This window comes from Pantherophis guttatus, chromosome 7 (genome assembly GCF_059756535.1).
Source record: "Pantherophis guttatus breed Tessera chromosome 7, ASM5975653v1, whole genome shotgun sequence".
NCBI lineage: Eukaryota > Metazoa > Chordata > Lepidosauria > Squamata > Colubridae > Pantherophis > Pantherophis guttatus.
Window position 1 is genome coordinate 85,004,812 of NC_142069.1, and position 13,295 is coordinate 85,018,106.

At 45.6% G+C, this 13,295-nt stretch overlaps 1 protein-coding gene across 3 annotated transcripts in view; it reads right to left on the reverse strand.

Moving 5' to 3' along the window:
- Positions 1-13,295, reverse strand: part of CCDC146 (coiled-coil domain containing 146) — a 113,621-nt gene that overhangs the window by 3,684 nt on the left and 96,642 nt on the right. For all 3 annotated transcript variants that reach the window (XM_087873332.1, XM_087873330.1, XM_087873331.1), the window contains 5 exons: positions 12,771-12,859; positions 12,503-12,667; positions 11,579-11,803; positions 10,330-10,558; positions 624-752 (listed from right to left, as the gene is read on the reverse strand). In XM_087873332.1, the coding sequence (XP_087729458.1) occupies positions 624-752; positions 10,330-10,558; positions 11,579-11,803; positions 12,503-12,667; positions 12,771-12,859 (837 nt within the window). The remainder of the gene's footprint in view (positions 1-623; positions 753-10,329; positions 10,559-11,578; positions 11,804-12,502; positions 12,668-12,770; positions 12,860-13,295) is intronic.

The window sequence follows — 13,295 nt, forward strand, 5'->3', positions numbered from 1 at the left end:
TCTGAACTTGGTGGATTTCTTGCAGACATTTTGTTACTAAACTAGGTAACGTCATCGAGGCTAGCTGATGTCATGGGTGTGTGTGTGAAAATCCAGTGGGAAAATAGGGCACGGGAATATTGTTTTTTGGAAGCGGTTTTGTGGGTTTTATGCAGAGGTGGGTTTCATCAGGTTCTGACCAGTTCTGGAGAACCGGTAGCGGACATTTTGAGTAGTTCGGAGAACCGGTAGTAAAAATTCTGACTGGCCCCGCCCCCATCTATTCTCTGCCTCCCGAGTCCCAGCTGATGGGGAGGAAATGGGGATTTTGCAGTAACCTTCCCCTGGAGCGGGGAGGGAATGGAGATTTTACAGTATCCTTCCCCTGGAGTTGGGTGGGAATGGAGATTTTACAGTATCCTTCCCCTGCCATGCCCCCTAAACCACGCCCACCACCATGCCATGCCCACCAAGCCACACCCACAGAACCGGTAGTAAAAAAATTTGAATCCCATCACTGGTTTTATGCATTCGTCAAGGTCTCTCCCCACCCCCATCCTTTTTTTAAAAAAAAAAATAATCCGGTTAATATGGAAACACGGTTATTTGCTGCGAGGGTTTTTTTCTGGCGGGATGGATATTACCTCCTCTATCTTTTTGAAGAGCTCTTGGGTGGAGGGGTCCTTTCCAGGCAACGCTCTTACTCTGTTTTCTCGATCCGGATCGGTAAACAGCTTCTCCAGGCTTTTAATTTTGTCCTTGCACTGGGAAAACTGTTAAAAAATAAATAAATCAGCAAATGGACCCTAAGCAGCTGGTTTGGGAAGGCAGCTTTTGTATTCGTCATCGTTGCAAAATAAAATACTAGAACAATTAAAGATTCTCTTTCACAGACTAATTGGACCTAACCTCTTTCTTTTCTTTTCTTTCTTTCTTTCTTTCTCTCTTTCCCTTTCTTTCTCTTTCTTTCTCTCTTTTTCTTTCTTTTTCTCCCTTTTCCCTTTCTTTCTGTCTGTCTCTCTCTCTCTCCCTTTCTCTTTATTTCTCTCTAACTTTCTTTTTTTCTCACGCTCCCTTTCTTTCCTTTTCTCTCTTTTTCTTTCTTTCTTTCTCTCTCCCTTTCTCTTTATTTCTCTCTCTCTTGCTTTCTTTCTTTCTCTCTTTCCCTTTCTTTCTCTTTCTTTCTCTCTTTTTCTTTCTTTTTCTCCCTTTTCCCTTTCTTTCTGTCTGTCTCTCTCTCTCTCCCTTTCTCTTTATTTCTCTCTTTCTTTCTTTCTCACGCTCCCTTTCTTTCCTTTTCTCTCTTTTTCTTTCTTTCTTTCTCTCTCCCTTTCTCTTTATTTCTCTCTCTTGCTTTCTTTCTTTCTAGCTCTCCCTTTCTTTCTTTCTTTCTTTCCTTTTCTTTCTGTCTTTCTCTCCCTTTCTCTTTATTTCTCTCTCACTTGTTTTCTTTCTTGCTCTCCCTTTCTTTCTTTCTTTCTTTCTTTCTTTCTTTCTTTTCTTTCTTTCCTTTTCTCTCTTTTTCTTTCTGTCTTCCTCTCTCTCTCTCCCTTTCTCTTTATTTCTCTCTCTCTTTCTTTCTAGCTCTCCCTTTCTTTCTTTCTTTCCTTTTCTCTCTTTTTCTTTCTGTCTTTCTCTCTCTCTCCCTCTCTCTTTATTTCTCTCTCTTTCTCTCTCTTTCTCTTTCTCGCTCTCCCTTTCTTTCTTTTCCTTTCCCACTTTTTCTTTGTCTTTCTCTCTCCCTCTCTCCCTTTCTCTTTATTTCTCTCTCTCTCTCTTTTTCTTTCTTTCCCTTTCTCTTTCTTTTTTGTTTCTTTCTTTCTCTCACTCTCTTTTTTTCTTTCTCTTTCTGTCTTTCTGTCTATCCCTGTGTGTTCTTTTGTTCTTTCTTTCTGGGGTTTTTTTTTTTTTTTTTTTTGGCACAACAAATTCTAAGAAAACAGCCCTCAGCCACAAAAATGAGCATTTCCTCAAAAGAATCAGCAGGTGATTCATTCTCTGGAGCTACTACTTCTCTTTTTTTCTTTCTTTCTTGCAAAGTTACACCAGTCACTCGCTTCCTGTTCTCAGCAGTTAACTTGCATCACAGGAAAAAGGTATAAACATTAACCCCCCCTAAAAAATTAGAACCTCAGCAAAATCACTTAAAAGGGAAGAAGAGAACTAATGTGGGAAAATAAGGTTAAAAAAAAAATGATGTCTCTTCCCGAGAACATTTTGTTTTAAAAATTGGCTGGACAGCCACATTTCAGGAAAATGACAAATGCTTGTGACGATCCGCAACAGGCAAACAGGACACTCCATGCTACAAAATGTAAAGTGTTAAGTGGAAAAAAAGTGCATGCACCTCCAAATAACAGGATGTGGTTTATGGTTTCAGTGAACACTTAAATGTGAGGCAGGTACAGCAATATACAATGATTACCTATGCCAGTGATGGCTAACCTTTTTGCCATCGCGTGCCAAAAGCTGGGGGAGTGCAGGGTGGTCACGCGTGTGTCCACACCCATAATTCTATGCGCCCTGCCCCGCCACGCATGCGTGCGTGACCCCCCATGCTCCCCCCGCTTTTGGCATGTGATGGCACGGTGGGCCCTGTAGTCCCGTTTCTTGCCCTCCCCAGGCTCCAGAGGCTTTCTAGGAGCCTGGGGAGGGCAAAAACAGCCTTCCCCACCTCCCCGGAGGCCCTCCAGAGGCCGGAAACAGCCCGTTTGCCGACTTCCGCTGGCCAGTGTGTGCATGCATGCTGGAGCTGAGAGGGCAACGCTCGTGTGCCCACCAATATGGCTCCGTGTGCCACCTGTAGCACGCATGACATAGGTTTGCAATCATGGACCTATGCTGTCATTGGTCCTTGCCATCCCTGTACATTATATCCAGAGCACATTTATGAAACGACTCAGTAAAAACTCACTGACAAAGTCTATGGAGATTCTCAGCCATCCAGGTCATGGTTGTCCCAAAGGTGCTTTTTTCAAGAGGCAACTGGACTTTCTGGTTTTTCTTTTGAAGACGTTTCGCTTCTCATCCAAGAAGCTTCGTCAGCTCTGACTGGATGGTGGGGGAATGGAAGGATTTATATTCCTTGCAGACGGCTGGTCATTTGCATTCCTTTTAGAGAGTCATTGAGGCCGCTTGGAAGTTTATCTGTGTCCTCAGAGTTCACTTGAATGAGGCAAATGGGTGAGGAGCCTTCTTGGAACGGTTGCAAGGACTGTGTGGTAGACCGGAGATAGATGATGTCGTTTATCTCCAGTCCACAACATAATCCTTTCAACTGTTCCAAGAAGGCTTCACACCCATTTGCACAACTCAGGGGATTCTCCTGCTCAAGCAGGAGAATTTATACTGTCCCAGACAAGTGTTTGTCCAATCTCTTCTTAAAAACTTCCAGTGTTGGAGCATTTGCAACTTCTGGAGGCAAGTCGTTCCACTGGTTAATTGTTCTCACTGTCAGGAAATTTCTCCTTAGTTCTAAGTTGCTTCTCTCCTTGATTAGTTTCCATCCATTGCTTCTTGTCCTGCCCTCAGGTGCTTTGGAGAATAGCTGGGCTCCCTCTTCTTTGTGGCAGCCCCTGAGATATTGGAACACTGCTATCGTGTATCCCCTAGTCCTGTGATGGCGAACCTATGGCACGCGTGCCACAGGTGGCACGTGGAGCCATATCTGTGGGCACGCGAGTGTTGCCCTATCTCAGCTCCAGTATGCATGCGCGCACCGGCCAGCTGGTTTTTGGGCCTTCCGGGCTCACCAGAAGTCGGGAAATGGGCCGTTTCTAGCCTCCGGAGGGCCTCCAGGGGGTGGGGAAGGCCATTTTTGCCCTCCCCAGGCTCCAAGAAAGCCTCTGGAGCCTGGGGAGGGCAAAAAGCAGGCCTACCGGGCCCAGCATGCCATTGCGTGCCAAAAGCGAGGGGAGTGCGGGGGGCGGGGCGCATTGAATTATGGGTGTAGGCATGCACAACCCCCCCATGCTCCTCCCGCTTTTGGCACGCGATGGCAAAAAGGTTAGCCATCCTTCTTTTCATCCAGCCAGTCCTTCTTTTCATCAAACTAGACATACCCAGTTCCAGCAACCATTCTTCATAGATTTTAGCCTCGAGTCCTCTAATCATCTTCGTTGCTCTTCTCTGCAATGGGTGGAAACCAATCAAAGAGAGAAGCAACTTAGAACTAAGGAGAAATTTCCTGACAAGTTAGGACAATTAACTAGTGGAACAACTTCCCTAATCATCTTGGTTGCTCTTCTCTGCACTCTTTCTAGAGTCCCAACATCTTTTTCACATCGTGGCGACCAAAACTGAATGCATTATTCTTAAACTTCTTTTAAGTCTCTTCTTCTAGTGATGGAGCATCCACAACTTCTGAAGGCAAACTTTTCCACTGGTTAATTGTCCTCACTGTCAGGAAATTCCTCCTCAGTTCTAGGTTGCTTCTCTCCTTGATTAATTTCCATCCGTTGCTTCTTCTCCTGCCCTCAGGTGCTTTGGAGAATAGCTTGACTCCCTCTTCTCTGTGACAGCCCCTCAAATATTGAAAGACTATTATCATGTCATCCCTAGTTCTGCTCTTCATTAGACTAGACATATCCAGTTCCTGCAACCATTTCTCTGTTGCTGCTGAAGCTTTTGAAAGCCTTCTGCAGAGTTGAAGGTCCTTTCTGAACTTTCAAAGAAGCCTTTAAAATCCATTATTTCTGAAAAGCTTTTAACTGCAGTCCATTTGAAACGGTGCCTTTCCCTTGCCTTTAAAAATGCCGCATTAAGCTCTCAGTTTTAAATTGCACTGCAAACAGTTCAATATATCAAGTAAATTAAGTGGTTAAATAAAAATAACAGCTACAGGATGTATCAAAAGTCATGCCCCCTAGGCCAGAGGTCTGCAACCTTAAATACTTAAAGAGCCATTTAGACCCGTTTCCCACAGAAAAGAAAACACCGGGAGCCACAAAACCTGGGTGGGTGTGGCCAACTCAATGTCACTCACTTCCACCAGTCACATGACCCCCCCTAGCCACGCCTACCCAGCCGGTCATTAGGGCAGAGAACCAGTTGTTAAAAAACACCGGGAACCACAAAACACTTTTGACATTCTCTCTCTCCCCCTCCCTCCCTCTCTCCCCCCTCTCCCTCTCTCTCTGTATCTCTCTCTGTCTCTCTGTCTCTCCCCCTCTCTGTATCTCTCTGTCTCTCTCTCTCTCCCTCTCTCTCTGTCTCTCTCTCTCCCTCTCTCTCTCTCCCTCTCTCTCTCTATCTCTCTCTGTATCTCTCTCTCTCCCTCTCTCTCTGTCTCTCTCTCCCCCTCTCTCTGTATCTCTCTCTGTCTCTGTCTCTCTCTCTCCCCCTCTCTGTATCTCTCTCTCTCTCTCTGTGTCTCTCTCTCTCTCCCTCTCTCTCTGTATCTCTCTCTGTCTCTCTCTCTCCCCCTCTCTCTGTATCTCTCTGTCTCTCTCTCCCACCCTCTCCCTCTCTCTCTCTCTGTCTTTCTGTCTCTCTGTCTCCCCCTCTCTCTGTATCTCTCTCCGTCTCTCTCTCTCTCCCCCTCTCTCTGTCTCTCTCTCTCCCCCTCTCTCTGTATCTCTCTCTCCCCCTCTCTCTGTATCTCTCTGTCTCTCCCCTGCCGTTGCCCTTACTTTCTCAGGCCAAGCGAGGAGTGGCTGGGAGGGGAGAGTGAGGGGCGGGGCCAGCCAGTGGTGGGATCATCTGACAGGGAGCCACAGCAGAGGGCCCCAAGAGCCGCATGCGGCTCAAGAGCCGCAGGTTGCTGACCCCTGCCCTAGGCCAATGGCAGTACGCTTTGTTAACATCTTTTGCCAGATAAAACATGACTGTTCAAAGGTTACGCAGCCAATAAAGAAGGAATGTGTTTAGAGGAAGATGGTAACCAAAGCAAACATTTAATTTGCTTCATAAATTGTCAATGGAGCTTAACCTTTGGCTGATTAAAACAAACGAACAAGTAGAGTTGTAGCTTTGGGTTTTAGTTTAGCCGTTCAGACTTTTTTTTACTATAAAAAATAGGTCCAAAGCAGGGGTGAATTTCACATAATTTTACCACTGGCTCGCACGCACCAAAAATGTGAGCGCGCACGTCTTAGAAAACGTGGCTAAACAGGACGGCATAGCGTCGGGGCGGGTGGGCAGGACATCCCCACCCACAGGTCGCCACTACCACTACCCCCACTGGTCCAAAATAAAAACTCAATACAGGAATGAATCAAAGAAAAATGCCCTGGGGGAAAAAAATTTGCCATTTGCTGATAAGGTCAAGAGCAAGCATGCATTTTCACAAAGAAAGGAAGGTCCCCACAGGAAGGCAGTCCGCAATATTTTTGTCGTTTCGTGGTGAGATCTGACAGCAGAATAACAGAGTTGGAAGCGACCTCGGAGGTTTCGAGTCCAACCCCCTACTCAAGCGGGAGAATTTATACTGTTCCAGACAAGTGTTTGTCCAACATCTTCTTAAAAACCTCCAGTGTAGGAGCATTTGCAACTTCTGGAGGCAAGTGGTTCCACTGGTTAATTGACGAGGTCACTCATGCCCTCGTCACTTCCCACCTGGACTACTGCAACGCTCTCTACATGGGGCTCCCCTTGAGGAGCACCCGGAGGCTCCAACTGGCGCAGAGTGCGGCCGGGCAGGTGGTTATGGGAGCGACATGGCGTTGCCATGTAACACCTCTCCTGCGTGAGCTGCACTGGCTCCCGGTGGTCTTCCGTGTGCGCTTCAAGGTCTTGGTTACCACCTTTAGAGCGTTCCATGGCTTAGGACCTGGTTATCTACGGGACCGCCTGCTGCCACCAGTAGCCTCCCACCGGCCAGTACGCTCTCATAGAGAGGGGCTCCTCTGGGTGCCGTCGGCCAAACAATGTCGACTGACGGCCCCCAGGGGCAGAGCCTTCTCTGTGGGGGCACCTACTATCTGGAACGAGCTCCCCCCGGAGATACAGAGGATCCCAGATCTACGCACCTTCCACCGCACTCTTAAAACCTTTTTATTCCATCAGGCTGGCCTGGCCTAATTTTTTCCTTTTAAAACGCAAATTTTAATTTGTTTTTAATTTATTGGGGTGTTTTTAAATCTGTCTTCGACCAAATTGTTTAATTCGGTTTTATTCTGTTTTTAAATTTTGTATTTATGTGTTTTTATCTTGTGGCTGTTCACCAGCCTGAGTCCTTCGGGAGTAGGGCGGTATACAAATCAAATAAACTAACTAAAACTAAACTAAACTAAACTAACTGTCAGGACATTTCTCCTTAGTTCTAAGTTGCTTCTCTCTTTGATTGGTTTCCACCCATCGCTTCTTGTCCTGCCTTCAGGTGCTTTGGAGAATACCTTGACTCCCTCTTCTTTGTGGCAGCCCCTGAGATATTGGAACACTGCTACCATGTCTCCCCTAGTCCTTCTTTTCATTAAACTAGACATACCCAATTCCAGCAACTGTTCTTCATATATTTTGGCCTCCAGTCCCCTAATCATCTTTGTTGCTCTTCTCTGCACTCTTTCCAGAGTCTCAACATCTTTTCCATAATATGGTGACCAAAACTGGATGCCGTATTCCAAGCGTGGCCTTACCAAGGCATTCTAAAGTGGTATTAACACTTCATATGATCTTGATTCTATAACGCAGCCTAGAACTGTGTTAACTTTTTTGGCAGCTGCAACAACATACTGCTGGCTCATATTTAAGGGATTGTCCACCATCGAGCCGTTCTTGACTATTTAAAGCGAGGATTAAAATCGAAACAGAGTTTGTCTTCTGTAGAATCGTTTGGTTGACCTGACCCATTGTTTGACAGCAATAGGAGTGAAAGTAGATTGAGGCTTATATTAGAATGGTTTCTAGACAACGGATCATAACACCCGACAACTTCATGTTGTTGTTTTTTTAATGAAAGCTCAAATAAGGAACCTAAAAGAGTTTTTCTTCTGAACAAAAAACAGATCCTGCTCTAAGATTCACGGAACAAAGATTTATCCACCACAATTGCAGAGGTTTCCTCTCTTGTTCAAAGGACAACCTCCAAAATCCTGCTCCAAAAACTAGCTTTTCCAGAACCGCAGCCTGTGGGGCACCAAGTTCTAATTCTAGAGGTTCACAGGACAGTGGGGAATGGAAGGATTTATATTTAAATATGAATAAATAAACAATTTAAATAGGAGTTATCTGTGTGCAGCAGCTGCCAAAAAAGCCAACACAGTTCTAGGCTGCATAAACAGAGGGAATAGAATCAAGATCACGTGAAGGGTTAATACCATTTTATAATGCCTTGGTAAGGCCACACTTGGAATACGGCATCCAGTTTTGGTCGCCACGATGTAAAAAAGATATGGAGACCCTAGAAAGAGTGCAGAGAAGAGCAACCAAGATGATGAGGGGACTGGAGGCTAAAACATATGAAGAACAGTTGCTGGAACTGGGTATGTCTAGTTTAATGAAAAGAAGGACTAGGGAGACAAATTTAATAAGGCATTTTTAAAAAGTGAGAAGTCTAGAGGCTAAATCATGTGACGGATGACTGAGGGAACTAGGTATGTCTAGTCTAATGAACAGAAGGACTATGGGTGATGTGATAGCAGTGGACGTGTGGACTTCAACTCCTAAAGTTCCCCAGCCAGAATTCTGGGAGTTGAAGTTCATATATCTAAAGTTTGAGGAAAAGAGGACTAGGAGAGACATGATAGCAGTCTTCCAATATCTCAGGGGCTGCCACAAAGAAGAGGGAGTCAAGCTGTTCTCCAAAGCACCTGAGGGCAGGACAAGAAGCAATGGATGGAAACTAATCCAGGAGAGAAGCAACCTTGAACTAAGGAGAAATTTCCTGACAGTGAGAACAATTAATCAGTGGAACAACTTGCCTCCAGAAGTTGTGAATGCTCCAACACTGGAAGTCTTTCAGAAGATGTTGGATAACCATTTGTCTGAAGTGGTGTAGGGTTTCCTGCCTAAGCAGGGGGTTGGACTAGAAGACCTCCAAGGTCCCTTCCAACTCTGTTATTCTATTTTACTCTAGCCTATATCCTATCAGAAGCTTCTTGGGTGAGAAGCGAAATGTCTTCAAAAGAAAAACAAGTCCCTTTGCCTCCAGAAAAACACCTTTGAGACAAGCCATTCCACTGATCAATTGTTCTGTCAGGAAATTTCTCCTTAGTTCTGAGTTGCTTCTCTCCTTGATTAGTTTCCATCCATTGCTTCCTCAGTTTGAACCCATTCCTCAGGTGCTTTGGAGAATAGCTGGACTCCCTCTTCTTTGTGGCGGCCCCTGAGATATTGGGACACTGCTATCATGTCTCCCCTGGTCCTTCTGTTCATTAGACTAGACATACCTAGTTCCCTCAGTCATCCGTCACATGATTTAGCCTCTAGACTTCCCACTTTTTAAAAATGCCTTATTAAATTTGACCTGGCAATGGGAAGGGAAGTGGAGAGGCCGGCCGGCTGAGAAAGTACCAGTCAGCTCAACTGTCTCATTTACCCACTTCCTTCCTGTTCAGTGTGTATTCGGCCTCATCACAATGCACGCACCTTGGAAACTAGCCAAGCTAATCTGGTACCGGCACATTCCTCTGTTGCAGTGATGGCTAACCCTTTTGCTGTCGTGTGTGAAAAGCCGGGGGAGCATGGGGTGGGTGGGTGTCACGCACGTGCGTGGCCACACCCATAATTTAATATCCCCCATTCCCCGACCCCCCACACATGTGTGCGCGACCCCCCTGCGCTCCCCCCGTTTTTGGCACACGATGGCAAAAATGTTTCCGGTAGGCCCAGTAAGCCCGTTTTTCACCCTCCCCAGGCTCCAGAGGCTTTCTTGGGGCCTGGGGAAGGCAAAAACAGCCTCCCCCAACCCCCAGAGGCTCCCTGGAGGCTGGAAACAGACCGTTTTCCAACTTCTGGTGGGCCCGGCAGACTCGTTTTTTGCCCTCTCCAGGCTCCAGAGGCTTTCCTTGAGCCTCTGGGAGGGCAAAAATGGCCTCCCCAGGCTCTGGAGGCCCTTCCTGAACTTTGGGTAGGGCCATTTTTCTCCCTCCCCAAGTCACCGTGCACGCTCTGTCCTTACTTGCATCCTAAACGGGCCGCATGGGGACTCCTGGGAGGGGAGGGGAGGGGTGGGCCAGGCAGGAGTGGGATTTGAGGGTTCTCCAAACTACACAGAATCTTAGCTAGAGGTTCTCCCAAACCCCTGTGAACCCCCAGCAGCCCTCCCCTGGTGACGTTCATTCTGAGCGCTAACTCTGCAGAGATTATGAGAAGCTCAACGAGGAGGAAGCCTCTCTAACCCAGTTATCAGATGGAGAAATGCTAGCTTAAAGCAAAAATCCACGTAGGGAAAATGTGTCTTCGCTTGCATACCTGAATTTGAAGGACCACTAAATCAGCGTCAAGAGTCCTCTTGGTCGGCAACATTTTGACGGATAATTCAATCTGCCTCTTCTTCTCGATCATCTTCAGTTTGAGATAGCGTATTTTCTCATCCATCACATTGATCTCGATATCGCCGTTTCGGCTCATCATTTCCTGAATGTTGATTTTTTCGTAAAAAATACACACTTCTTCTTCGCGCTCGATGAGCTGAACGCCACTGTAATGAAATCCGAAGGAAAGGACGGACTGTAAAGGTGTATTACAAAAGATCTGATTCCCTGTAAGCTACCCTTCAAGCGGAATGCAGGTAGTCCTCGACTTACAACAGTTCATTTAGTGACCGTTCAAAGTCACAACGGCGCTCAAAAAAAATGACTTACGACCATTTTTCACAGTTACAACCTTTGCAGCCTCCCCAGGGTCACGTCAGCTTGGCAACTGACTCATATTTATGACGGCTGCAGCATCCCGGAGTCACGTGATCGCCTTTTGCAACCGTCTGATAAGCAAAATCAATGGGGAGAGCCAGATTCATTTAACAACTGGGTTACCAACTTAATGACTGCAATGATTCGCTTAGCAACTGTGGCAACAAATGTAAAATGAGGCAAGGTTCACTTAACAAATGTCTCGCTTAACAACAGAAATTTGGGGCTCGGTTGTGGTCGTAAGTTGAGGACTACCATGTTTCCCCGAAAATAAGACCTCCTCTGACAATAAACCCAAATGGGCTTTTGAGTGCATGCGCTAAAATAAGCCCGAAAATATTTAAATTCATGCGCAGCTGGTCCCCGCCATTTCCTCTGGTTAGGGTTAGGGAGACAGAGCTGGAAAATCAGGTAAGACAGCAAGAGAAGCCCCGTCTTGCTCCATGCGCCCCAAAATAATAAGACCTCCCCGAAAAATAAAGCTAAGTGCTTATTTCGGGGTTCAAAAAAAATATAAGACAGGGTCTTATTTTCGGGGAAACACGGTACCTATCTTAACAGTATATATATTGTCAGTAAACTCAAAGATATTTTAATTAAATGGTGTTATTTTTCTCTTCCTTTACATTTTGTATATTTAGGAATAATCTCGGGGCATTGGCTAGAATATCAACCCGATTTTGGGAATCGAAATAATTAAAAACAGAATGGCTGCTCTTTTTTTGTTCTTTGTTTTTGTTCCATCTCCAAACAAATTGACTCCTTGTAGAACTCTGCCAACGAAGGCATTCGAGGTCCCGCCTCCGTACCTTTCATTTCGTCTCTGGACAGCCTTCTCGTACGTCTTACGCAACTGGACCATTTCCTCCTCAATCCGGGTGAGCGTGTTGGTCAGGCGTTCGACGTCCATCAGCTGCTGCTCCCGCTTCTCCTTCATATCCTGGACGGTCTGATAAACCTTGCAAACATCGCTCTGAATGCTGTCCTTGATCGCAACGTTGTTGGCGTACTTCATCTGATATTTTTGCAGTTTTCTGCAAAAGGCAACGGAAACATCAGAGCCGCGGTGGCACCGCGGTGGTTAGAATGCAGTAAGGTAAAGGTAAAGATTCCCCCGCACGTGCCTGCTAGTCGTTCCCGACTCTAGGGGGCGGTGCTCATCTCCGTTTCAAAGCCAAAGAGCCACTGTTGTCCTCCTATTTTCTTTTGTATTTTTGTATTGTATTCTATAATCTAATCCAATGTTTAAAGGGTAAAGAGTACAATTGAGAAGCGGATATCAAAAAGAAAAGACTTGCACCCTAATTTTTTTTTTTAAAAAAAACTGATTTCTAAATGAAATCAAGAAAATGATAGCAGTGTTCCCATATCTCAGGGGTTGCCCCAAAGAAGAGGGGGTCAAGCTATTCTCCAAAGCACCTGAAGGCAGGACAAGAAGCAATGGATGGAAACTAATCAAGGAGAGAAGCAACCTAGAACTAAGGAGAAATTTCCTGACAGTGAGAACAATTAACTAACGGAATAGGTGGCCTTCAGAAGTTGTGGGTGCACCATCACTGGAGGCTTTCAAAAACAGACTGGACAACCATTTGTCTGAAATGATGTAGAGTCTCCTGCTCTAGCGGAGGGTTGGACTAGAAGACCTTAAAGGTCCCTCCCAACTCTGTTATTCTATTCTAGTCTATTCCATTCCGAAATTATTTTTCAGGTGAATTGTTCATCTGAATACTCACCTCTCTTTAATGACAGCATTGTTCCTTAGGATTTCCATCTCATTATCCAGCATTTTGACTTTGTCTTTAATTTCATTGGTTTTCTGGCGAGCGCAGTGTACAAGGTTCACCAACTTGTTTCTCTCGTGCCGCACGACGTCATACAGTTTGGCAAATTCTTTCATCCTGAAATCCCCCCCCAAAAAAATATTTTAAGGAAAACGTTGATGCATCAACCTCTTTTCCCCCCAATATGATGCCAACAAACCCATTGAAACAATTTTCTTACTGTCTCTGAATTTCTCTCTGTTTCTTGGTATGCTCCCTAATTTCAAAGTCTTTCGTTTTTATTTCTGCGATAATGTTATTCAGACGCGCCTGCGAAAAAACACACAGCAGTGGATATTGGGGAGTTGTTAGAATCGCACGGCCGTTTCTAAAGTTCAAGGAGGCAAAAAAATGAATTCCAAAAACGACAGCGTCGTTCTGTATTTCAAAAACAGAATACGGTGTTCTCAGAAGCAAAAAATGGAGCTCGGTTATCAGAAAAGCATGGCTACAGATTAAAGATTCCCCTCGCACATATGTGCTGGTCGTTCCCGACTCTAGGGGGTGGTGCTCATCTCCATTTCAAAGCCGAAGAGCCAGCATTGTCTGAAGATGTCTCCGTGGTCATGTGGCCGGCATGACTAAACGCCAAAGGTGCATAGAACACTGTTACCTTCCCACCAAAGGTGGTCCCTATTTTTCTACTTGCATTTTTTTACGTGCTTTCGAACTATTAGGTTGGTAGAAGCTGGGACAAGTAACGGGA